The 25384-nt window shown below is 37.5% G+C and overlaps 1 protein-coding gene across 15 annotated transcripts in view; it reads right to left on the reverse strand.

The window, feature by feature from the left end:
• MPHOSPH9 (M-phase phosphoprotein 9) overlaps positions 1–25384 on the reverse strand; it is a 54528-nt gene that overhangs the window by 27015 nt on the left and 2129 nt on the right. For 10 of the 15 annotated variants that reach the window (XM_082355352.1, XM_082355345.1, XM_082355351.1 and 7 more), the window contains 12 exons: positions 24723–24983; positions 22602–22755; positions 17709–17798; positions 16489–17012; positions 15442–15565; positions 11434–11524; positions 9887–9993; positions 6790–6915; positions 6166–6626; positions 5688–5843; positions 2089–2176; positions 25–240 (listed from right to left, as the gene is read on the reverse strand). In XM_082355352.1, the coding sequence (XP_082211478.1) occupies positions 25–240; positions 2089–2176; positions 5688–5843; positions 6166–6626; positions 6790–6915; positions 9887–9993; positions 11434–11524; positions 15442–15565; positions 16489–17012; positions 17709–17798; positions 22602–22755; positions 24723–24829 (2244 nt within the window). In that variant the 5' untranslated portion in view covers positions 24830–24983. Of the gene's footprint in view, positions 1–24; positions 241–2088; positions 2177–5687; positions 5844–6165; positions 6627–6789; positions 6916–9886; positions 9994–11433; positions 11525–15441; positions 15566–16488; positions 17013–17708; positions 17799–22601; positions 22756–24722; positions 24984–25384 lie in introns of those variants that run through there. The other 5 variants (XM_082355357.1, XM_082355347.1, XM_082355346.1 and 2 more) reach the window with 4 other exon arrangements.

The raw sequence follows: 25384 nt of genomic DNA on the forward strand, positions 1-25384 counted from the left end.
GTCACTGAGTTACTTGTCACTTACATCTTGAAACATTTTATTTTCTTGTTTTAGTCTTGCTTCTTTATCATCTGAGAGTTTGTAAGCATTCTCAAATGCCTCTTCTAAATCCTGAAGTCTAGATTTCAGTCGAATGATGGTATTGTCTTTTTCTTTATTACTTGTTCTCATTTCCTCAATTCGTTCCTGCAGAATTTTGGAGGCACCGCTGGCTGCACTGAAGCGTTCTCTGAGATCACTCTACAAAACAAAGACAAGGATAATACATTGTTTTTAATAATAATAAAAAAAATAGATGTCTCAATAGCAGCTAATAATCTGTGGACATTAAATATAAAAGAAAAGTAATAAAACAAAACACATAAATGGAAATGAACAAATTTGATATTCTGTTATATCCTGGGATGGAGACTAGAAAGGATTACCCTATAGAATAATACACAGAAAACCACTGTCTGAGGCATTCTGATTCCAGGACTCACCTGTAGATGACTTTAATGAGGAAAAAATAACCATGGCTATTAGGGAAATGATTCCAAAAGCATAGCTGGAATTTGTTGCCCCACATTAATATTTAGAGGGACAAAAAGCATTTCTTACCCTATTCTCTCACTTACAATGAAAATAAAAGAGAAAATTCAAAACATCTGATATGTCAATATTCATTCAACAATCATTAATTGCAAATCCACTAGATGGCAGGCACTAGGGTGCTAGAAATATAAGATTAACAAGAGGACTTCCCTGGTGGCGCAGTGGTTAAGAATCACCTGCCAATGCAGGGGACACGGGTTCAAGCCCTGGTCCGGGAAGATCCCACATGCCACGGAGCAACTAAGCCCGTGCACCACAACTACTGAGCCTGCGCTCTAGAGCCACAACTACTGAACCTGTGTGCCACAACTACTAAAGCCCATGCGCCTAGAACCCATGCTCCACCTCAATGAGAAGCCCATGCACCACAATGAAGAGTAGCCCCTGCTCACCGCAACTAGAGAAAGCCCGTGGGCAGCGAAAGACCCAGCACGGCCAAAAATAAATAAATCAATTAATTTAAAAAAAAAAAAAAAGATCAACAAGAAAGGTCCCTGACTTCATGAAGTTTATAGTTTAGGAGGAGACAAAGATAACTTAAAAAAACATCAAAACTATCCCGGTTTCAGCACCAAAAAACAACAAAAAACAACAAACAAACAAAAAACCCATCAAAGACAAAGAAACAATGTCTAGAATATAACTGGCATTTTGCAGCAAAACACTGTTTGTAAAATTATGCACAGAAGAATAAAACTTGGTAATGCATGGGAAAGAAAAGTTATTTAAGAGGAAAAGGTTAAGCATTCCTAGTTATACACCCAAGAAAGCTGAAAATGCATCCACATAAAATCTTGAAAATATAAATGTTCGTAGCACTATCATTCATAATAGCCAAAAGGTGAAAATAACCCAAACATCCATCACCTGATGGATGGATAAACAAAATGTGGTGTATCCATACTACAGAATATTACTCAGCCATAAAAAAGAGCGAAGTCCTGGTCCATGCTACACTATGGATAAACCTTGAAAACCTGATGCTCAGTGAAAGCAGCCAGACACACAAGGTCACATATGGTTTGATTCTATTGACATCAAATACCCAGAATAGGTAAACCCATAGAAGCAGAAGGCAGAGTAGTGGTTGCTAATGGCTGAGAAGAGCATGTATTGGGGGGAGGTGGCTAAGAGGTTTGGGGTTTCTTTCTGAGTGAGAAAATGTTCTAAAATTAATTGTGGTGATAGTCGCACAAATTTGTGAATATACTAAAGGCCACTGAATTGTACACTCTAGAAGGATGAGTTTCATGATATGCAAATTATATCCCAAATAAAAAATAAAATTTTTAGAGGGTAAAAGTTTATAGTATCATATGAAGCCAGCAGCATTCAAAATATAAACGTAACAATAAGACATCCTAAAGGAGAAGACAAGCAACATACAACCAATGTTTTTATAAAACTATTCATTTGTCTCTAAAGTTCAATTAATAAAAAAGCTTACATTTTTAACATTAAGCCACTAGAACAAAAAATATAGTACTTACTTACCACTTCTCTTTCCAGCAAGTTATTCTTATTTTCAAGTGTTCTCACACGACTAGTAGCTTCATTCAGAGCACTATCTAACTGGCCACATCTAGAAACCATATATTGAAACAAAACAATCAAAGACAAAATCCTTTCTCTTAAAAGTATTATAAAAATCTAACTGATTCTCCAATATATTACGTAAAACAAATTCTCCAATGTTAGCCAAGACTAAGGATGCCATTTTAGTAAAATATACCCAATGAACCTGATATTATAGTATCCGGAAAAAATTAAAAATGATATGAAAAGATCCCTAAGAAATATTAGGTGAACAAAGCAAGATATGAGCAGGTATTTGTACATTCACATTCATAGCAGCATAAATTCACAATAGCCAAAAGATGGAAGCAACCTAAGTGTCCACCAAGGGATGAATGGATATAAACAAAATGCAGTGTGTGTGTGTGTGTGTGTGTGTGTGTGTGTGTGTGTGTGTGTGTGTGTGTGTGTGTGTGTGTGTGTGTACAATGAAGTATTATTCAATGTTAAAAAGGAAAGAAATTCTGACACATGCTACAACATGGAAGAACCTCAAGGACATTATGCTGAGTGAAATAAACCAGACACAAAAGGACAAACACTGTGATTCCATTTATACAAGGTACCCAGAAGCATCAAATTAATAGAGACAAAGTAGAATGATGGTTGCCAGGGGCTGGAGGGAGGGGGTAATGGGGAGTTATTGTTTTATGGGTACAGAATGACAGTTTTGCAAGATAAAAAAAGTTCCGGAAATGGATACTGGTGACAGTTGCACAGCAATGTGAATGGACAATGCCAGTGAACTGTAAACTTAAAAATAGTTAAAATGGTAGATTTTGTTATTTTATCACATTAAAAAATAAAAATTAAATATGCAAGATATAGAAAACTGCATAAAATAACTTGATCTATGAAGAAAATATATATGTATATGCATTACAATTTCTGGAGGGATGCAAAAAATTAAGTCTAGGATGTGAAAATAGAAGATGGGGTAGAAAGACTTCATATTAAATCCTTCTGTACTATTTCAAATCAGCATGAATGTTATTCTTATAATTAAAGACTTTCTTTGTAAAGTTAATTACCATAGAACCTCAAAATAAGAAAATACATGGAAGAATTTGGTCACCATTTTGAATCAGTGTTCAATGATGTGTTGCGAATAAAAGCTAATACTTATTCGGCACTGACTACACACTCAGTCTATGTTAAGCACTTTGCATTCATCCTCACAATCCTGTGAGTTAGGACTGCCATCATTCCCATTTGACAGATGAGAATACAGAGACAGAGAAGTTAAGTTTCTCCAGAGTCACACTGGGATTCTAAGCCAGGAAGTCTGGCTCCAGAGTCATGCTCCTACCCACTATGCATTAATGCCTTGCAGAAATGAAATACTGATGAATCTGTTCTTGAAACAAAGATCACTAAATAGTCAAGTGTTGCTGTGTTGTTATTTTTCTGTTGTAATTACCTCACTGATTCCCGTATGCCAGAGATCTCATCCCCCAAGTTGCAATTGTGTGACAATATAAGTGTTAATGGTCCCATCTGCAATAGCAGTGGGATTCCCCAATTTGCAATTCTGAAATCTGAAAAAATTGCTGTGTATACTGACAACATAATATTGGTTTTTGTCTTAGGTAAATCATTTTTCCAGTTCTAAATAACTGCAACTTCCCATTTTGTTTCTACTGTCTTCTGTAACACAGTTTTATATGGTAGGCCAAATCAAGCCCTTTAGGGGTAGTGGTAGGAGAAAATAATGCGTTGCTCTTCATTTGCACGCTATCAGTACATTTACTCCACTACCTAGATTGCTGTTGTTACTGTTATAACACGACCACTTATTTAAAACCCTGACTTCCAATTTGCTCCTCCTACATTCTCTCACTGCTCCGTGTGCTCTAGTAGCTTCTAGACATAAAGATGTTTTAATTAGCTCCCCTTCTTTGGCACCCCGTCTTTGACCTAACAAGGTCTACTGGTCGGCTTCTTTCAGACTTCTGTTTTCCAACAGGAAGTACTTGTGGTCATCTGTGCCTTCTTAAAAAACAAAACAAAACAAAAATAAGAACCAACTTCTCCCAGCCTGGTATCTACTCTTTTCTTTTTGTCCTAGAAAACCTAAAACTGGCCTTTTTTCCTGGCTCTTTTCAAAGTACTTCTCTGCCATTGTACCCCCATCGCCACCACCAACAGCAAAATGGAAGCTACAGAAAGGATCAGGATCAAGACAGCATGTTAACTACCACAGCGACCACATGCTAGTACAAAAGCTAGTTTTCCGGGCGTCCCTGGTGGCGCAGCGGTTAAGCATCCACCTGTCAATGCAGGGGACACGGGTTCGAGCCCTGGTCCAGGAAGATCCCACATGCCAGAGAGCAACTAAGCCCGCGCTCCACAACTACTGAGCCTGCGCTCTAGAGCCCGCGAGCCACAACTACTGAGCCCTTGCCACAACTACTGAGCCCATGTGCCTAGAGCCCTTGCTCCACAACAAGAAAAGCCACTGCAATGAGAAGGCTGTGCACCGCAACAAAGACCCAACACAGCCAAAGAGATAAATAGATAAATAAATAAATAAAAGCTAGTTTTCCTAGAATTCTCCAAGTTAAACTGTTAACTGGATCAGATTTCAGTTCCTTCCCAATCTTTTCTCAAGGGGTTTTGTCTTTTTTGCCCTAGAGAAGACTTTGCTGTCACCTAGACTCCATCAGTTTTCAATCTGTTTAATTCCATTTGTAAGTATGTTGCAAGTACGCTGTTATTTTTTAATTTTTTTAATTTTTTTTGGCCATGCCTCATGGCATGTGGGATCTTAGTTCCTTGACCAAGGATCGAACCCAAGCCACCTGCAGTGGAAGCATGGAGTCTTAAATTAACCACTGGACAGCCAGGGAAGTCCCTCAAGTATGCTGTTATTAATATTAGTAAAAGCATCAAATTTTGTAAATGATTCTCTCCCTAAAATAAGTGGAAAGCTATCCCTAGTATAAGACCATTCTCCCCTGTGTGTCTATGGTTTTTTTGAATGAGATAACTGTTTCCACAGGTTCAAGAGTGTCTGGGTTAAAGTTATGCATATCTGGGTATGAAGAAAGGTTGAGAACTGCCCCAGGACATCAATCATAGACTTATTAGGGAATCCGTAGAGCATTAATCCTCCCATAAATGACATTCCTTTACATATACAAAATCTGCTCAACTATTTCAGTATTTCGCCCACACAAAACAAATGTCCTCATCAATTATCAGTGTTTTGTAAGAGGATGGCTCAAATCTTTATTTTTTGGCTGCACCCACGGCTTGCGGGATTTTAGTTCCCCAACCAGGGATTGAACCCGGGCCCTAAGCAGTGAGAGCAAGGAGTCCTAACCACTGGACTGCCAGGGAATTCCCTCAAATCTTTAAAAATAATTACTTAGGCAAACATGTTTCTGTGTGAAAATTTTCAAATCTAAAGCACACGTTTTCAAAGTGTTTTAACATCACAATATATTATACTTTAGGGAAAATAATATATCCAAGTTGGAGAAACACTAACTTTACAGTTAAATTATAAGTCTTACCTGTCTACAAGAATTTGATTGGTTTTCTTCCAATCTTCAACTGCAGAAATTTCTTTTGCCTCCAGTTTCTGTTTCAAACTATTTATTTCTGATTCATAATAAGCTCGAAGATCTGCTATGTGTCGAGCATGCTTTTCCTTCAGGTTCTGCCTAACCCTGTTGGTGAGAGGAAAAAACATCATTTAGGAAGCATCTCCTCACTATCTCGATAAGAAAAACCAAGAACATAATGATTCTCATACACAAAAATACAGGCTTTTTCCTTTATACACCCACAGAAAATATAATAGATTAATACACAAAATGACAACTAATAAAGCAAAAAAAAAAAGACATTATATTTTAGATGGTCTACCTTATAAACATATCTTTTTAATTTTTTATACATTACTGAAGTTCAATAAAAACAATTTTCATCATTCAAACAGACATCATAAAAAACCTATTGACATTACAAGCCATTCACTGAAATACATACTTAGACAATATCACAGGATCTTCCAGGGAAGTCAGTGAAATGCATTCTGGGACACCACTGGCTGTACCTGGAAGCTGGGACTGACTGACTGAGGCAAAAGGTACCAGGCCAGTGTTTTCTTCATCTACACTGTTGACTGAGATGTCGTTACTACCAATAGTATATATTGCAGGAAACGTGGAACTGGTCCTACTTTCATTTTGGAATGCATGATTTTTCCAAGAGTCCACTGGAGAAACTTTTGTATTTGAAGGATATTTTGGGAATCCAGATAACTGAGAAGTAACATGGCTTGCTTGTGAAAACGAGTCTATGTCAGAGTGACTAGCCATACTAGGTTCTAGAACAGAGTCCGGTGAGAAGGATATTCTGTCATCAAGGGCATTCAAAAAGCCATGTGGCTGAATCCCTGAAATCTGCTGACTTGGCTTCATGTGTAATGTTGGGTCTAGAGTCAGTACCTAGAAATAAGACAGACAACAGTAAGCTCTCGCCCTCTGTACTCAGTTTTTGTTTTTCAAGTGAGTAGGCTTTAGATCTCCTAGGGAAAAGGAAGCTCAAGATGAGAGTTAAGAGTCATGAGGCATCTTGCATTGTCACTCAGCAGAGTGCTGTCAACTTTACCTCCGGTGGATGATTTGGGTTGGAAGCAGAAGGGAGATTCCTCTCAGGTAACTGCTTATTTTCCCTCTGTTTTTTATGATAAATATCCTTCAGTGATGGTAGCTTCATCTCATTACTAGTATTAGACTTAAAGATACGAAACAAAATTATTTAAATATTATCAACGAATCAATGATGAAAAAAGTTTACTTTCCTGATATCAAGATCAGCACCATAAAAAGATTTTTGAAAAATTTAAAATAAACTGAGATGCCAGACTGCCAGATTTGTAATAAGAGTTTGGAAGTCATTACCTATTATGAGGCTCCCTCAGAATGAAAAAATTTTCATACCCTCTAACAATAAATATTAAGGGGATAATTTAAACCTAAGATATTTAGCAGCCTAAGAACACTTCCAAAGAATAAAATCCTTGGTAATCTCCTTACTCAAAATAAGAACCAAGTTTTGAGGTAAGAAAAGACTTCATAATGAATGAAGGAATCAGAGCAAGAAAACTTCTGGCCAGATTAATTTCCTGTGACTCAAAGGGACAGGTGTCAAAAGGTGGAGTTCCCCAGCTCTGTAGTTATATTCGTGTTTAAGAGTTGGCAGACAACAAGAAGTGTTAAGAAAGAAGTTACCCAATGAAAATAAGACCCTTTTTTAATTAGTAAAATAAGAAGATACGGGGACTTCCCTGGTGGCACAGTGGATAGGACTCCTCACTCCCAATGCAAGGGACCCGGGTTTGACCCCTGGTCGAGGAACTAGATCCCACATGCATGTTGCAACTAAGAGTTTGCATACCACAACTAAGGAGCCCACATGCCGTAACTAAGACCCCATACAACCAAATAAATAAATAAATATTTTTTTAAAAAAAAGAAGAAGAAGATACAATCCTAACTTCTACAGCTGAAATCAGGGCTTCGCTACACTGGAAGTGTTACAAACCTAAACTCCAAATATTAGAACACTGGGCTTAAATTATTTCAACGTGGGACTTATTGTAGGGCACGACAGGGGTACCATTTAACCCTGGGCCTCAAATTTAAACCGTGGACATTCTCTCAAATGAGATTACAGATTCAGCGAGAGATACATTGAAAGCACTGAAAGAACACATTCATCCTATAGCTTTAAACTTTTAAACTGTCCCATTTCCAGACCCTACATAGACAGACTGCAGAGCACCATGAACTAATGTTTTTTTTTAATAAACTCTATAACTAGCTTGTGAAAAAGACAATTAATTATACTTTTTGTGTGTGCATTAAAGGCATTAATTTGTTAAATGTAAACACTTAAAATTTACCACAGTTTCTATAATCCTGCTTTGAAATTTTACTTTTTATATACCAACAACCTGGAAGCCTTTTCAAGCACTGAAATCTATGCCAAGCAGCAGCTCTTGGACTATGGCTACAGCCTGAGGAATCCTGCCCTGGGTGAACAGTTGCAACTATTCTATTTAGAGCTCACTGTAATACGAGGTAATATTTTTCACCACCTTTGTTTTTTGGTGTGCCGAGTGGCTTGTGGGATGTTAGTTCCCCGACCAGGGACTGAACCCGGGCCCCCGGCAGTGAGAGCGCAGCGTCCCAACCACTGGACTGCCAGGGGGTTCCCTTTTCACCACTTTTATGATTTCTCTTCTTGTCATATTTTAACATCTCCGAAGTGAGGATGTCTCTTGTAATTAACAGCATCTTACAAATGCCTTTGGTCAAGTAGCAGCTGTGACATAATTGTCACTGCCTGCTCATAAGCAAATAAAAAAGCTTTCAAAATTGGCCAAATAGGTGTCAGCAGCTTGGAAGAAAATCCTAGAGGCTACGCTGGAACCCCTGAGAAGCAGTATTTAAGGGACAGCGAATTAGACATGTTTAGCAACACTCCCCATCTGAAAGTCAAAAGCAGGCCAGTCCTACATAACTACTAAGCCAGGTAAAAACTCAGCACCAAGGCCTTTCATCCTTTTTTAAAGAAATGCCAAGTCACCAATGCTCTTGGTGGCCCGAGGGAAATGGCATGTGGAAAACACAGAAACCAACACTGACTTAAAAAGAAAGGAGTGTGGAGTGTAAGCTCCTGTAGGTAAAGAAGTTTCAACTAATTTACTTCATTTATATTATCCATAAGTATGTACGAGAATTATAGGATAAAAATATATGTTTACGTCTACAAAATATAAATTCTAAGGGATAAGAAAGCATTGTATCCATCTGATTGATGAATTTTTTTTCTTGGTAGAATATGAAACAGGAAGTCTTAAAATTGATGGCAACTTTATATTTTGAGTCAACAAAATATAGTGTTAATTTACTGATGTTGAAGACCAAGAAATATACACAGTGAGCCCTGTAATTGCAAAGCCCACTGAGTCTCCCAGACCCCTCAATCTCACTTCCCCCACCCTTCCTTCTTAGTGTTTATCTGTCTCTGTTTTCCTCCTTTCCTGAAGGACAGAATGCTGGTTCCCACCCTCTCTGGGACTCCGATGTCCAAAAATACACTGGTCCCACGTTGTCCTGTCCGTCTATGCCTGACACTCGTGTTTACAGCTCTCCTGGTTACTTTAATTGTATCTCTCCTTTCCTCCAACCTATTTTCTCATCTCCTGATCTAAACACAGAAGTGAGATATATACATCGATGTACACATACTGGATATTTTTATTTCTTTGCTCTGAAGTCAACAAAATATTTACATTTCTTGCTCAAAGAAAATCAAAACAGCAAATTAAATTGCTCATAATTATGATACAAACGGATCAGTGGGAGGGTGTAACAGAACAGAAAATCAAAACCACGTCTGGGAACGGGGGAAGAAGTTTATTTGTGTACCTACTGTATTTAAAATAGTGGGCACAAAACCACGTCATTTATTTTCACAAAACACTAACCAGGCATTTTTAATTCCATTTTTAAGTAACGTTCCTACGATCACATAGGCAGTGAATGACAGAGACCAAATCTGAAAGCAGGCGGATATGATTTAAAGCCCATGCATTTTTCTGTATATCAGAAATTGAAAAATACGAACTTTGTAAATGAAATAGTGTATACAACTGTATAACACAAATACACACGTGCATCGTGGGTTATTAAATTACCTGGCTTGGTGATACATCCGTGGAGGAGGCTGGAACAAACGTCTTCTCTAAAGTCTCAGGCAGAGAGTGATACATGTCCTTCTCCTCCAGTTTCCAGTAAGTCAGTCCTAATGTGAACAAATACACAGAATAGATAAGGGTGAGGAAAAAGAACAAAAATGCTTTCTAGAGTAACTTATTTCTACCTAAAGAAAACTAAACATGGGAAGTATGTGTTCTAGAATAACTTATTTTTACCTAAAGAAAATTAAATACGGGAAGTTTTTGGCTATCTGGATAGAGGAAATTGAATTTGGAAGGGAAAAAATTCACATAAATGCCTTGCCATGTAAGAGTCCTAACTTAATGATCCAAATATTTTAAACTGAACTATCATATTATTAAAAGTCAAGATAAACTCATGCAATTTAAAATATATTTTTTTAAAAGACAATTCCTTTATGCACAGTACAGACTTACATAGAAGCAATCTAAAGAATTCAATAATTCAAATCCTTATTGAGCATTTACTGTACCAGCTGGGGAGGAGGAGGCGAGAAGAGGAAGCCGTGCACTGTAAGTCAATCATGCAGTACACACAGCATGTCAGAAGGTGGTAAGCACTCTAGTAAAATGTAAAAATCAGTGTAAGGGAATATGCAGTGCGTGGGGAAGGGAGGGCAGGCACTCTTTTTGAATAGGGTGGTCAAGGTTGGCCGTGTTAGCCATATATGAGGGAGCTCCCCCGCAAGGGGCGGGGGAGAACATTCCACACACAGGAAGCAGCCAAAGCAAAAGCCCTAAAATGAGAACTTATCTGGCATATTTGAGCAAACAGCCTCTCCACTGAAGCAGAAAAAGGGAGAGAGCAGCAGACAGCAAGGTCAAAGAGCAGAGCCAGATGTCTCCGGGCCTGCAGGCCTCTGTGAGGACAGACTCCCTCCCGACTGTTACTCTGCGGGAAGTGGACCCGCCGCAGGGCTTGAGCAGAGGAGTCACAAGATCTGACCTGTCTTTAAAAAGGATCGCATTGGCTACTGTGTGGAGAACAGATGGAAGCTGCAAGGGTGAAAGCAGGGAAGCTGGTTAGGAAGCTCGCGGGAACCCAGGGGACAGGTGATGGGGCTCTGCTAGGGTGAGAGCAGGAAGGTGGCGACAGGTGATCGGATCATGGTAATTTTCACAAGGCAAAGCTAATTCATCCTGAATTGGATGTGGGATTGTGGGAAAAAGGAGTCAGTATGTAAAGCCATTAAAGCTAAAATAAGCTCACCGTGGAGAGTAAAGAATGGCTTACAGACAGTTTGAATTTCTTAATTCATTTTGGAGTATCTGAAAAATGCTGAGATGATTTTTGCAGCTGTTTGAAATAACTGCAAAAGTACTTCTTTCTATCTTTACAGAACTTGTAACACAAAGTAAGGCAAGTAAGGAAGTTACAGCTACCAGAGGCACAAGACAACACATAATACTTTTATAGAAACCACTCTAATATACATGATTATCACCCTACGAGAAATGCACACGTTATTATTTTGAAAAAAACTCTAGAAATATAAGTATCATACCTGCTCCTGAATCAGACATCCAAGAATTTGGACTCTCATCTGGTTTGCTGAGGTAAAAAGCTCGAGAATGTGTAGCAGCAGTGAAATCAGACTACAATTCAAGAAAGAAAACCATTAGTTGCCAGCTAAAAATCATTAGGCACAAACTGCTGATGCAAGGAGTAAGAGCCAGGTGTCAAACCCAGGCGTAGAGAAACTTTCAGAGGTTCACAAAGAAAGCAAGCCTGGTTTTCCCCATGGTTACAAGAATCGCAAAATGATAGGAATTAACAATGAAGGATTTTCTATTCCTGTGTAATTTACAAAAGTTTATTTTGATTCTCTGTGGAGATGAAAGAGGAAACCAGAAGCAGACGTTATGAGTTCAGAATGAAAATGTATTTATGGACTTCCCTGGTGGCGCAGTGGTTAAGAATCCGCCTGCCAATGCTGGGGACATGGGTTCGAGCCCTGGTACGGGAAGATTCCACATGCCGCGGAACAACTAAGCCCATGTGCCACAACTACTGAGCCTGTGCTCTAGAGCCCGCGAGCCACAACTATGGAGCCCGTGTGCCACAACTACTGAAGCCTGCGCACCTAGGGCCCGTGCTCCGCAACGAGAAGCCACTGCAATGAGAAGCCCATGCACCGCAACAAAGAGTAGCCCCCGCTCACCACAACTAGAGAAAGCCCGCGCACAGCAACGAAGACCCAACACGACCAAAAATAAATTAATTAATTTTTTTAAAAAAAGAAAATGTATTTATAATTTGCCATCAACTTCCAAAAGAAACTTCAAGTGCCTAGAATTAAAGTCATTTCGTATAAAAATTAGTGTAAAAGCCATAACAATTCATTTTTATCATTAAGACTACAATAAATCAACTCTAAAAACTGCATATCAATAACTAATATGAACTTTAAATAGTAGACTACATCTTATATGCAAATAATTGGTTACCAGAAAGGGCTAAAAATGCTTAATTATCCTCAATTCTAATAAAAATTCTAAGCTAAACTCTCCTCACAATATCTCTGGTATTGTCACAAGAAATCTGTTTCCCCAGAGAGATATGTGATTTTCATCGGAATTTTTCTTATCAGTTCCACCAACATCAAACTTTTAATTCCTGTTAAAAAGTATTTAGCTCTACCTGCTTACAACCACCTGTGAACCCACTGAAAAAGCAAAAGCACACTAAGCTGATGACATTCTACATACCAGGGAGGGGTTATCCCCTCAGCCTTCTAAGGAACCACTCACTTTAGCCTCCTTTTCATCAAATGTCTCTCCTAAAACGCCTACCTGTTCAAATTTCTGTCGCACCTCTGTACTTAACAGACCAAGAGAAGCTGACTGCAAAAGACTAAGTGAAAAATCCCAATTAAAATATTTTGACTTTTTCCCGGTTCTTTGGTGTAAAACTTAACGCGCTCAGTTGACACACGCCCCCTTGGCTGGAGGGGGCTCACCTCACACGGCTGCCTGCTGCACTCTTCCGGGCCACCAGGCATCGGCTGAAGAAAACAGGCCCGGCTTTTAAAGAGCAACGGAAGTATGGTGCAAGGAAAGCCCTTCCCAAGAAGCTGGCCTCAGCCTAGCACAGGATCTTCATCAGTAACAGCCGAGCAGCATCCGAAAAACCACCATGGAGCCCACACCTGGGGAAATGGTAACAGGCAGTCCGTCCCAGACAAAGGACCAAGGAAACAAAGACCGACCTGAGCTTTGGAAAATCCTTGTGCTAAACAATACCCGATTTCAAGACATGCTTCAAAATAGCTAGGACCCAAAATAAACTACCTTGTATAAAAAGAAAATTGGATCCCAAGAGAATTCTGATCATAAAGATTCCCTGGATTTAGACTGAAAATGGAAAAAAAACAATGGGAGAAGAGAAAGGATGAACTAAAGAAGAAAGTTCCAACTTTTGTGAATCCACAGAATTTGATTCAGAATTATGCAGGTAAGAAGTGCATTTCAGGTGTGGTGTCTTTGATTCAATAACCACCATTACCTGAAAGCCATGTAAAACTTGGACATACCAAAGAAACTTGATTTCCCCTAATGATTTAATAGCAAAAATATCTAATTCACCTTTAAAAAACAGGAAAAATAAAACTTGTCCAGAGATGATCAAAGAAAAGGAAAAATTCAAAGGGAATCAGGCCCTCATCACAGCTTTACCCTCTGCGCAACTGACATCCCCAGAGGCAGAACAGGCTACTAGGTAGACCTATCCCCCCAAGGGCATTTCTCAGGCAGTGTCTCTGATCCTTCAGCTGTTTGTCTGATTCTCGACTGAATCAAGGGAGAAAATTAGGCTAGATCATTGGTTCCAAGCTTTACAGCACATAAGAATCACCTGAGGAGCTTTTAAACCACCTGATCATAGGCCACAACTGCACCAATGAGGACAGGCCGCCTGGGGCTGGCGGCCAGTCATAAGTAGATTTTTAAGGCTCCTCAGGTGACTCCAATGTGCAGCAAATTCTGGAAACCACAGGGCTACATGGAACAAATACCGATCCACAGTCACAAAAGACAGTGAGTCCACCGAGTTACACACACACCACAAATCCAAAGTTCATCAGAAGTGAAAAAGTCTCCACAAACTGAGTTTCAGTTAAGGTAAAAACAGAAAAAATGAAGCTACTATATATGAAAACATTCTCCATTTCTGCCAACCTATTCCAATGAAAAAAACAACTTTCACCCCAGTCTCCAAATGCTTTTATGCCACCACACCAAATAAGGATATACCATGCTTGATGGCACACAGGTTCAAAAGAACAGAGCTACCAATATAGCACCAGCCCCCAAGGCTTGATGGTTCATGGAGCTTCTTCACCTTCATTTCCCTCCTCAACACAAATCTGAGTAAGTTAAAAAAAATGATGATATCAAGAAGCCTAAGTATCATGGGCTGAAGAAAGAAAATTTACTGCAAGAGAAATATTGCCTTATGAAGGCTGAGGGACTGCCTTCTTACGACTTCTACTCTTTTTTTTAAAATTAATTTATTTTTGGCTGCGTTGGGTCTTTGTTGCTGTGTGCGGACTTTCTCTAGCTGCGGCGAGCAGGGGCTGCTCTTCATTGCAATGCCTGTGCTTCTCATTGCGGGGGCTTCTCTTGTTGCGGAGCACGGGCTCTAGGAGCACAGGCTTTAGTAGTTGTGGCACATGGGCTTAGTTGCTCCGCGGCATGTGAGATCTTCCCGGACCAGGGCTTGAACCCGTGTCCCCTGCATTGGCAGGCGGATTCTTAACCACTGCGCCACCAGGAATGTCCCCACAACTTCTATTCTTTAATAGATCTTTTTCAAAGGAAGACGGAAAGACTATGTTTAGGATGATCAAGACATGGCCAGTTTCTAAAGGAATCAAGTTTGTAGAGAGACTTGACTTTGCGATCTCAATGTATTATACTAAACAATGTTATTCTATGACAATTTAGGCCAAAAGGTCTTTAAAGATGTTTAAAACTTACTCAGTAGCTATAGCTCTTTAACAAAAGCAGCTGCTATATGAGCAAAAGGAATTTAAATGAATGTTTAGAATTTAAACATTCAATCTCTTACAATTTGGATTATAAATTCAGAGTTGTCCAAGCTTCAACTGTTTTTATAATGGCATCTTAAAGCATTCACACACAGAGTACTACTTATTACAACTTAACAGTAGAACAAAATTATCTGAGAGTTTTTTAAAAAACAATATATTACTCTCTGGCTAAATGTAAACATTTGCAGTACAAAGAGAATTAGGACCTTTACAAAATGTTTCATTTTTTTTTAGTAGTACTTTATCCCTCATTAGTTTTGATTTCCGGCCTACTAAAGAACCACTAATTGGAGCATTGTTTCCCATCCTTTAAGACACCAAAAAAGATATGTCAATGGAACAAATTAACAATACAAAACAAAGAGCAAAAAACTTATGTTAATGAACATGTGGTAAACTCAACATAATTATCCTAATTGTCCATAGATGAAGCATGCCAGAGACAAGTGACTTATCACCTACTTTCTCAATTGGTGATTTCTTGGTTTGCTCATTTCCTTGCACAGATTTTGAACACCCCTCTTCTTTATGTGCTCTCTTTGGTTGGTTCTGCTTCAGCTTTTGAGCCCATGATGTTATAGATTTACTATTTAAAAAGAAAAAAACAAAACACCTCTCTTTAAATGCTGTCCTTCACAAATAAAACTAAACACTAGTAGATACTATGTCAGTGGAAAATGCTTTGAGTTGTTTTTCTAATAGCAGAGAGAGGATGGATTTTTATTGATTCACATAAATTTCTTTTTACAATATCTTATTATTAAAGGCAAAATGAAGAAAAAGACTGACTAGCAGTGATTAACAATACTTATAGTCTGTAGCCATGGAACAGAACAAAAACCACTATAGTGGCCCCTTCAAGTACTCAGTACATCTCTACAGTGAAAGCATACTTTTTTAGATGGACTTATACTTACGGGTACCCAAGATTTGTGTTGCCACAGCAAAATACCTTACACTGGATGACATATTTCAGAGACATAAAACGGAACATAATTTTAAGTGATTATTTGCTTTACAAACATTCAGCCAAAGTTTCTTTTACCAAAAGTTTCTTTTACCTGGGTCAATCAAAATGTCATTTAACTTACAAAATCTCTTCTTATAAACAAAAAACATAAAACTGAGTATGCTTGTATATAATTTTTTGTTTTAAATTATATGAACATGTGCGACAAAATTCCACTGTTGATGCAGTCCTATAATTTTCAGCAAGTCGATAGTGACTAGAAAATATAAAAGGTATTTTTCTGGCAAGGCCTCTCACCTTAAGAGTTTTAGTAGTCTTATAACATTGTAAATGGGAAGACAGATGTCGTTAGCATATAGTGTGCTTTGTTAATTTCAGTTTTCAACAGGCAGTAAATAAAACAATTTGATAAAACTGATAGACATTCAAACACATCTCATTCCAACTAAAAGGAGCTGTATTTACTAAACATGTTTGGCTTATTATAAATGTAATAAACAAGTCAAACTCCCTTCAAATGATGGAGAAATTCTACTTACTTATCTGTTTTTCCACTGTATACTTCCAAAATCTTATTTTCACCAAGAAAACTGTGTTCAAATTCACCAGGAAAAATGGGAGTATCTTCCTTTAAAGATGCACAAAACTCTTCATTTGTATGTATATAAAAACTCTGGTTTTTCACACCATCTACAAGTGACTCCGTTTGCACCACCGGTGCTCCAAACTGTCCTTTAGAAACCTCTGCGTGCTCCATGAACTCTTGAGCGTCCTTAGATTTGTAGGTATTTAGTTCTGAGACACAAAAGGTACCATACCCACTGCTCACTGAGCTACTATCCACATTGCAGTCTGGTTGTGACATGGATGTTTCTTGCTGCATTTCAGGTTCTTTAGACTTGGGATAACTGATAACAGATTCATTTCTCTCACTGTTTTCAGAAAAAAAACCCATTTGACTTTCTGAAGATATTTGTCTGCTTAAAGAACTTCTATCACAGGATGCCCAGGAAGCATTATTGGTCTGTAACTTGACTAAATTTTTTATCTCCTTCTGTATACGCTGAAAATAAAAAGTTACAGATTTGGCTAAGGATGTATATTAACGTCACATTTTTATAAATGTCTTAAAATATTGTGTTTAAAAATAAGAGATATTACCCTAAAGATGACACATGTGCATTATATTTAGCTTATAAACAAAACTGATATAAAGAACTAATTGGGACCTTTGAGATGGCCCACACTCTGGCATTTCTCCCAGGGCCACTCTCACCTTTTGAGACAGACCGAGTTCTATATATGGAATGCGTACCTCTAGATAAATACATCTACTTCTTACCTATCACTTTGTCTCTCACTGAATCCTTCCTGGGATGAGACACAAAGAACCTGAGCTTCAGAAAGTCCTGACACCAGGAACTCAGGCCCCCACCCAGGTGGAGGATGGAATGCTGCTGCTGACCCTCCTGACTTCAACCAAGTAAAGCCTGGACTCTGTGGGCCTTTGTCCCAATTCTACGCTGAGCTCTCCTCTGCTTAAGCCCCCTCACGATTATGCATATACCCTTAGTTTAAAACTTCCCCAGTTTTGCAGTTTGGGGAGACACTGCTTTGGGAAAAGATCCCCGGTGTTCTCCTTATTTGCTGCAAGTAATGAATCCTTCCTTCTCCCAAAAAAAAGGGAAAAAAAAAATTAACTAATTGGTTCTTCTGCAAATCTTACAATATAAAACAAGAATCAGTATAAAGAACTTACTTGAATTTGGTTGTGGAACTGTTCCTGCTGGGCAACTATCTGCTCTTGGCATTGTTTTTCCACCAAATTGAATAGTTGTAACCACCTGGTCTAGTAAATTATAAAATATTTTAGTTAAACATAAATTTTTAACCTAATATTTCACAGAAATATTCCTCCAGTGGGAAAGAGCCTTTTTTAAAAATGTATTTTTAATGTAAAAATCATAAGCTAAATTAATTATAAAACTAAATTTAATGCAAAAGTACACAGACATAGGCTTGGGCACCCCTTTCTTATGTTACCTGTGGTCTGGGTAAATTTGAGGGTCTGAGTAAATCTCCTTTTTCAAATGGCATCTTAATTTGATGTCATCTGCTACCATTTCTGATTAATCAAGAACTGCTGCTAGTTGTACTTTACATTTGTCTTAAGTCCCTCTTCCTTTCCTCATAACACCTAATGGTTTTCTTAAACACTAACCTGGACCCAGAAGAAGAATCCCGCATCTTAAAACAACAAATAGTTTAGTATTAGGAGAATGTGATCCCTAATTTAGTTGTTCTTCAAGTTAAAAAACCTTTTTTAGAGTCAGATATTAAAGTGCTTTAAAGCACTGCAGCTGAAAAAGAATGAAAAAATGACTCTGAAAACCTATGGAAGCGACCTATAATTCCCTCCACGGCCACTTTTAGGTCCTGATCCATCCTGACCCCCACGAGTAGTAGCTAAGTGCTCTTATAACTAGACTAGGCCAAAACACGGGAGGAGAGGGGGCACGGACTTCTCCAGAGGCTGACTTCAATCTAAAGGCTGGTCTACTTTCAGTAACAGACCGTATGTAATAACACACAATGTCAACAAGTAGCTACCACAACTGGCTTCCCTGTTTAAAACCTTTCGGTGTCTTTCCACTCCGGTCATTCCCTACAGGGCCCTGCGTGATCTGGCTCATCTACACCTCCCAGCGTCATCTCAAGTCTCTCTGTCCCTTTCTCGACACACACCAGCCTCGCTGGCCCCCTTCTGTTCCCTGGACATGCCAAAACTGTCTTCCGCCTCAAAAGTCTCGCACTTGCTGCACCCTCTACCTGGAAAGCTCTCTCCGCAGCTCTCAACATGGCTGGCTTCTTCCCTCGCTGCGATTTCAGCTCAATTATCATCTTCTCTCAAAGAGTTTCCCAGACCATCCTCAGAGTCACTCTCTCTCTTTCTTGGCACCCTGTTTAGTTCCTTTGGAGCGTTTACCACTGTCGGAAAGTATCTCACTTGTTCTCCTGGTTAACCCGTCTGTCTCCCACCCCTGCGCCCACCCCGTCTCCAGCACCTAGGACACAAGGCCCAGAGTGGACACTCAGATACACAGTCTAAACGAGTGTATAACAATGGATACTGCTAGCTGCACTTTTCTTGGTATTATAGACTACACAATCCAGGGACCCTTCAGGTTCATGGTGAAAGCCACTTATATAACAGAATTAAGTTGAAACCTGTATAACGGTATAAAGGTAAAGGGGAGAAAACCTCAAGACTGGAAAAGAAAGCCTCAAAATGAAATACGATGGTACTGATAGGAAGCGTGAATTCTAAATCAACTGACTTCAGGACGAGGTGGACTAGATCAAATCAAGTCCCTTACCTTCTCAACTTACAATGTGAGGTATCTTATATTAGTCAAAACATAAAAGAAATCAGCAGGCAACAGTTTCCTTATTCAGTTATACCCCTATACCTTTAGGGGTTATTTTTATCCTAATAAAGTTATTACTCACATAAAACTAAATTATGATAGAATAACAATTTACTTAACAAAAAATGGCTTCATAGTATGTGAGACACTTGAGATTAATCACATCCTTATCATCATTTTCTTATTTAGGATACAAATGAATAGAGTTCATTCAGGCCATAAATTAGTGGAGACTTTGTTTTTCCAAGTCAGATTTTATTGTTAATGTTTTAATTTTAAGTAAGCTAATTTAAGAATATTACTAACACTGTGAATAACATTATACACTTAATTATTAAGAAGGGCTATTATTCATTTCCAACTAAACCTATGTACACTACCCGCATCTTGCGTGCCGGAGGGCACGGGCGCCTGGATTCCCCCTGAGCGCAGGTGCCTGGCGCTATTAGCCTGGACGGGGCTGCTGCCGTCCGCTGCTCTAGTCTGGCCTGGGAAACGTCCTATGGGCTTCTCCCAGGCCAGACTCCCACCTCTCCACCAACAACCTGGGTGGTCCTGAACAAGTAAATTTAACTTCTTTATGCCTCAGTTTCCTAATTTATAAAAGGGGAACAGCAACAGCTCATAGGTGGCTGAGAGGACTACATTTTAGATTTAAATGTGATGCATGTAAAGCAGTGATCTCAATGGGGGAACTATATTTTGAAAATCTGTGAGGTCATTCATGGTTGTCACAAGGATCGCGGGAGCACCACCAGCATTTAGTGGGCAGGATCCAGGGATACAAATCACAGGATAGTCCCTGACAATAAAGAACTGTCCTGTGTCCATTTTATATTATAAAAATGATACATATTTTGCATAGTTTTCAAATCACCCAATTGTCCAGGAATGCAACTACCAAGATGTTTCAGAACGTGCTCAGAAATGAGTCACCATTTCAAACAATCATGTCACCAGTTGCAGTGCTGGATCATCAGTGCAAGGCAGATGTATCAGTCTGTGTTGATAGCTGCTGCGTTCAAGGTGAGTCTACACAGAGGTGAACACCAGACTGCTGCTACGTTATGTTGTCTAATGCGGGTATGTCTGAGTATTTATACATTTACATATTATCTTATTATAAGTAACTATTATTCCTCTTTTATAGCACAGTTAGGACATTACATTGATTTTTTTTTTTTTAAAGCAGATACAGGCAGGTTATATTATCTGTGAATTTCATTTCAGGACAATATAAGTTGATATTATTTTGAAAACTGTTATAAAAAGAGGGCTTTGGGTCCAATAAGGTTGAGTGCCGCTAACAAAGTATCTAGTATACTGCCTGGCAAATACTCAATAATTATCACGTAACTATTACTATTATATACAAAATCAGTAGTGCTAAATTGTTAAAATGCTAAAATAATTTAATGATGTGCTTTTAAATTTTTCTTACAATCATAGAAATATTAGCAAGTACTTAAGAATGTATAAAAGTATTTCTATGGAAATGTCTTAAAAAATTCTTTCCTGATCTAATAAAAATACATAACCTTCCCAAGTTTAAGCAGTGATAAACTTAAGAATCCCAGAAGAGAGGTTTTATAAAGGAATTCTAAAGAATCAGGTCATCCCCAGATCTCTTCCAGAGCTCTGTGGAGGTTTAGTTCTTTGCTGTAATAATGTAGATTAGTTTCTTATAAGTGGTAGAAATCAGACAAATGTTACTATTCCAAAAGAAAGGTGTAAACATGAAATTCAGGGAAGAGTCAGGAATAAGACTTGTGCAATCATTACCCTCCCATTCTGTCTAAATCATTACCCTAAAGCATCAGAGACTTTTATTTTCATAGGCTATGAAAACACACAAAACAAATTCAAGAAATTTTACTGAAATGGCCAAAAAAGTATTTCATATTCTGTCAAAGTCAGAAATAGCTTAAGAAGCTCTTCAGTGAATAATCAATTATATGCCTACATTATAAAAATTAAGTAGTCAGTTAATACTCAACAGAATAAAAATCATCTGTTAGATCACAGGAGAAGAAAGGGCAGAAAGAAAGAAACCGGTTCAAATATTAAAAGGTGTAAGTAGCTGGTTGGTATTCTGGCTTGTAATCATCTGTGTCTTAAATTCACAAATATATTCTGATTCTGATTTAAGATGTTGATTTCAAAGACTAAAAGTAACAATTTCTACTTAAAAATGAATTTGCCAGAAGTCAAGCCACATTGAGGCAATGCCTCATTTTTTTTTTAAAGCGTATCAATTCAGGTATTATAAGCTAATGAGTAAGTATACTAGGGGAAGCATTTCATAAAACATTCCATTATTATTTACATCATTTTACAATGGCATTTTATAGGTCTTTTGCATTAGCACATACTGATTGTTATATGGAAAAAAAAGGTATCAAAAATTAAAACCCAGTTTTCTTTTAAGTTTGCCATAATAGTCATTTTTATAATTCCAATGATTATGGATAATGAATATAAGTAATTACACTTAGGGGTGGCTGCTGCTGAATTCTTAAACCAGATAATCTTTCATTCCATTTATTCTACATAGTTTTAAAACTATGATTAACATTTACAACAAAATCTACTGCTCTCTAAAGAACTTAATAATAATGTTTTACACATTTCTACAAAGCGTTACCAACTCTAGCCTTGGAAAAGTCTATCTTGGGCATTATTCCATGACACAAAACTTATTTGTAAGTATTCTTTTAACTGTTAAATTTTTATATCACAATTTAACCTATGGACAAAATAAAGAACCACTTGACCGGAACAACCAATATAAGTCAATGTAGCACAGCTAAATGCGATAAGGTATTAAACAGAAACCTTACTTTATAATTAGAAATATTTCAAAGTGGATTTAGGTTTTACAAAATGATGACAATTCTGTATAAGTTACTTAAAAGATCAGAATTAGTAACAATATCAATAATTTTGGAATTCTCATTTTTATGAACAAAGACAATATTTTAGTTCACATTTAAAGTATAAATTAGAATGTCTAATCACTTATATTTTGTTAAAACGTACCTTTGATCATTTTTCACATTTGTTCTATACTGTTCCGTAATTAATATCCTTGACCACTTTATTCTAGCAATAACTTAAGTATCATGCTCTTTAGGATATAAATTTCTATAATTTAGAGTTTAGTAGAGGCATATTTATAAATAGAATTATTTTTTTAATTCCAGAAATAAAACAAAACTAGATACCTCACAGTTTTTCCAAAGTTCCGAATCAGTCTTTCCACTGTTTTGTAGCTCTTGCATTAAAGAGGTTAGGACTTCAACTGTACCTTGAATTACAGATGGTCTGGTCTTCCCTGAGAAAGAGGATACCCCATTTGTACTAAGGTGGGGACTACTTCTGTTGAAACATAAATAATTCAAATGGTTTTCTTCATTCTACCAAAGTGTTGAATAATTCAGCAGTTCAAGATTTAGCAGAGCAGTACAAAACTACTGATATTTAATCCTTCTTAATGGCACCTCATTTGCTGAAAATCTGATCACAAGTTTGTTCATGAAAGGAAAATAGCAGTGAAAAGACAGACAGCACTTAATTGTATTTTTAAGAACACAACAGAAAAACCTTCTTCAGAAGTGAGAGAACACTCCAGAGTACAGCAGAAAATAAAAGTTTCTGCTAAACAATAAGAAAAATTCTAAGCTACTCCGATCTAAATTATTCCAGAGGATTACTTCACCCCACTTTAAGAACAGCCCTTTATTGTTATGGAGATTCTTTCTCCATAGCCCAGAATTACAGTCAAGTCTTATTAACTGGATCCCCCTAATTTGGTGTGATAAGGTGATGCTTATCTTTGCACTGTCTTTGAATAAAAGTAGTGCCAACCAAATTAGCAGCAAATATTCAGGACTTATTTAGCCTATTCAGTGCGTAAAATAGCACTGATTCTTTCCAGGAGGACTGCTTTTCCAAATCTGAGATGAGTTTATTTCAGATTTGTTTTATAAAAACACAAGGCATAATTAGGGACATTAAAATTTATTTAACTTCTAACCATTGAAAGGTCACTTTATTTATTGATACTCTGCTTTGTTTCACAATTTGCAAAAAAGAGGACACTAATGAAAATAACAGTAAAATAATAAAGAGGATCAGAGAAAATACTCATAAAAATTCAAGGGAAAGAACATAATATGTTGTCCATTAAGTGTTAAATATACAATTATAGTTGTGTAATAATCAAGTTTAAATTTGGCCAATTTAACTGCCAGTCACAATGAAAAGGGAGACGGTTCAGTTACATAATTTTCATTAGAAAGGCACATTTAAGTTCCTCCAAGTAAATCAAACACTATGTTCTAAAAGGGGTTTCTTCTAGAAGTGGGTTTCAAAGGGGCTGCCAAATGATACAGGAAACAAATAGCGTGGCCAACATTCAGGAAGTGGGTGTAGATTATGATGGCAAACATTTCTGGACCATATCCCAAGCTTTTTTTTTTTCCCTTTCCTCCCTATTTTAATTTATGCTTTCTCCTCTTCTTTTATGTATTCTTGTAAGCTGCCTTGAATTCCTCCTGAGGCCAAAGAATGAACAAATTTTTTAATGAATTAATTTATTTAAAATACACAATTTCTTCAAGACCTATTACTGTGTGTAAATTTGCTCCTTTACCAGTAGGCCCCAGACTGCTGTGCTTTTGTTTTATTGTACCTGCTTTTTATAGGTGATCTCCTCTCCAGTGGTCCCTGCCTCTTTGCTGTTTTTAACCTACTGTAATTTAGAAACCAAATAATCAACTTGCCAGACTATGTACAAAATGAGAGTAAACAGGCCCTGATTAAAAACAAACCAAACATGGGATAGTTTAAAAAGAAAATGCATAAAATGCATTGTTTGATAGCATCTACTTTGTCAACTCAGAGCCTGTTTTTTTGCTTACTTCCTAGTATTCAACTTTAATTGCTACTTTCCAGATTGGTGAGGTATTTCTGCAATATGAAACATTATTTGTCCTCTTAACTTCAAAATGGAGAAACAATATTTAGACAACTAAATTTTAAAGATATACCTGTAATTTACCGAAAACAAAAAAAGTGTAAAGAAAACTCCAACTAGCAAAACAAATTCTTTTTCACAATGTTCCCCATGCAAAAGTACATCTCTGGGAGAAATGAAAAACATGAAAGGATTGAAACTATTCTTAACCCAAACAACTGTCCTTGAACAGTTCCTGATCATAGTTTTGGAGTTTTTTAAATGCAAATCAGTAACTATGACACTATTTGGATAAACTGGCAAACTATGCAAATAAAGTTATTCTGATTTGTCACTACATTAAAAAAAAAATCTATCCCATTCTTACCTATTAGTACTTAAGTTCAGTCCAAGAGAATGGGGAGAATTTTTTATATCAGATTCTACGGAAGATGAAGCTTTTTGTAAGGGTTTCCCCAAGTCAAAATCTTCCATAGCGTACAGATATTGTTACACTCTCTCACTGGAAAATGGCTCTTGCACTGTTTGAAGAAACTGAATCTGAGTCATCTTCAGATGCTTCATCGTCTAAAGGCATTTTCAGTTGCTGACATTCAGACTGTGAAATGTCTGAAGGTCCCAGGAGAGTCTGAAAATGAATGAAGAACAAAAACTATTATAAAAAGCCATTAAACCTAGCAACTGTCTTTTTAAGACTTTGGAAACCTTGATCCTTTTATACAAATCTACATTAAGGATAGCAACATTATTCATAATAGCCAAAATTCAGAAACAACCCAAATGTCCAACTGATGAATGGATAAATAAATGTTGTGTATCTGTATAATGGAATATTTTTCATAGAAAAGAATAAAGTACTGATTTATGCTACAATGTGGATAAACATTTAAAACATTATGCCAAAGGGAATTCCCTGGCAGTCCAGTGGTTAGGGCTCAGAGCTTTCACTGCCGTGGGCCCAGGTTCACTCCCTATTCGGGGAACTAAGACCCCGCAAGCTGCATGTGGTGTGGCAAAAAAAAAAAAATT

This window comes from Balaenoptera borealis, assembly GCF_965194805.1.
Source record: "Balaenoptera borealis genome assembly, chromosome: 14".
NCBI lineage: Eukaryota > Metazoa > Chordata > Mammalia > Artiodactyla > Balaenopteridae > Balaenoptera > Balaenoptera borealis.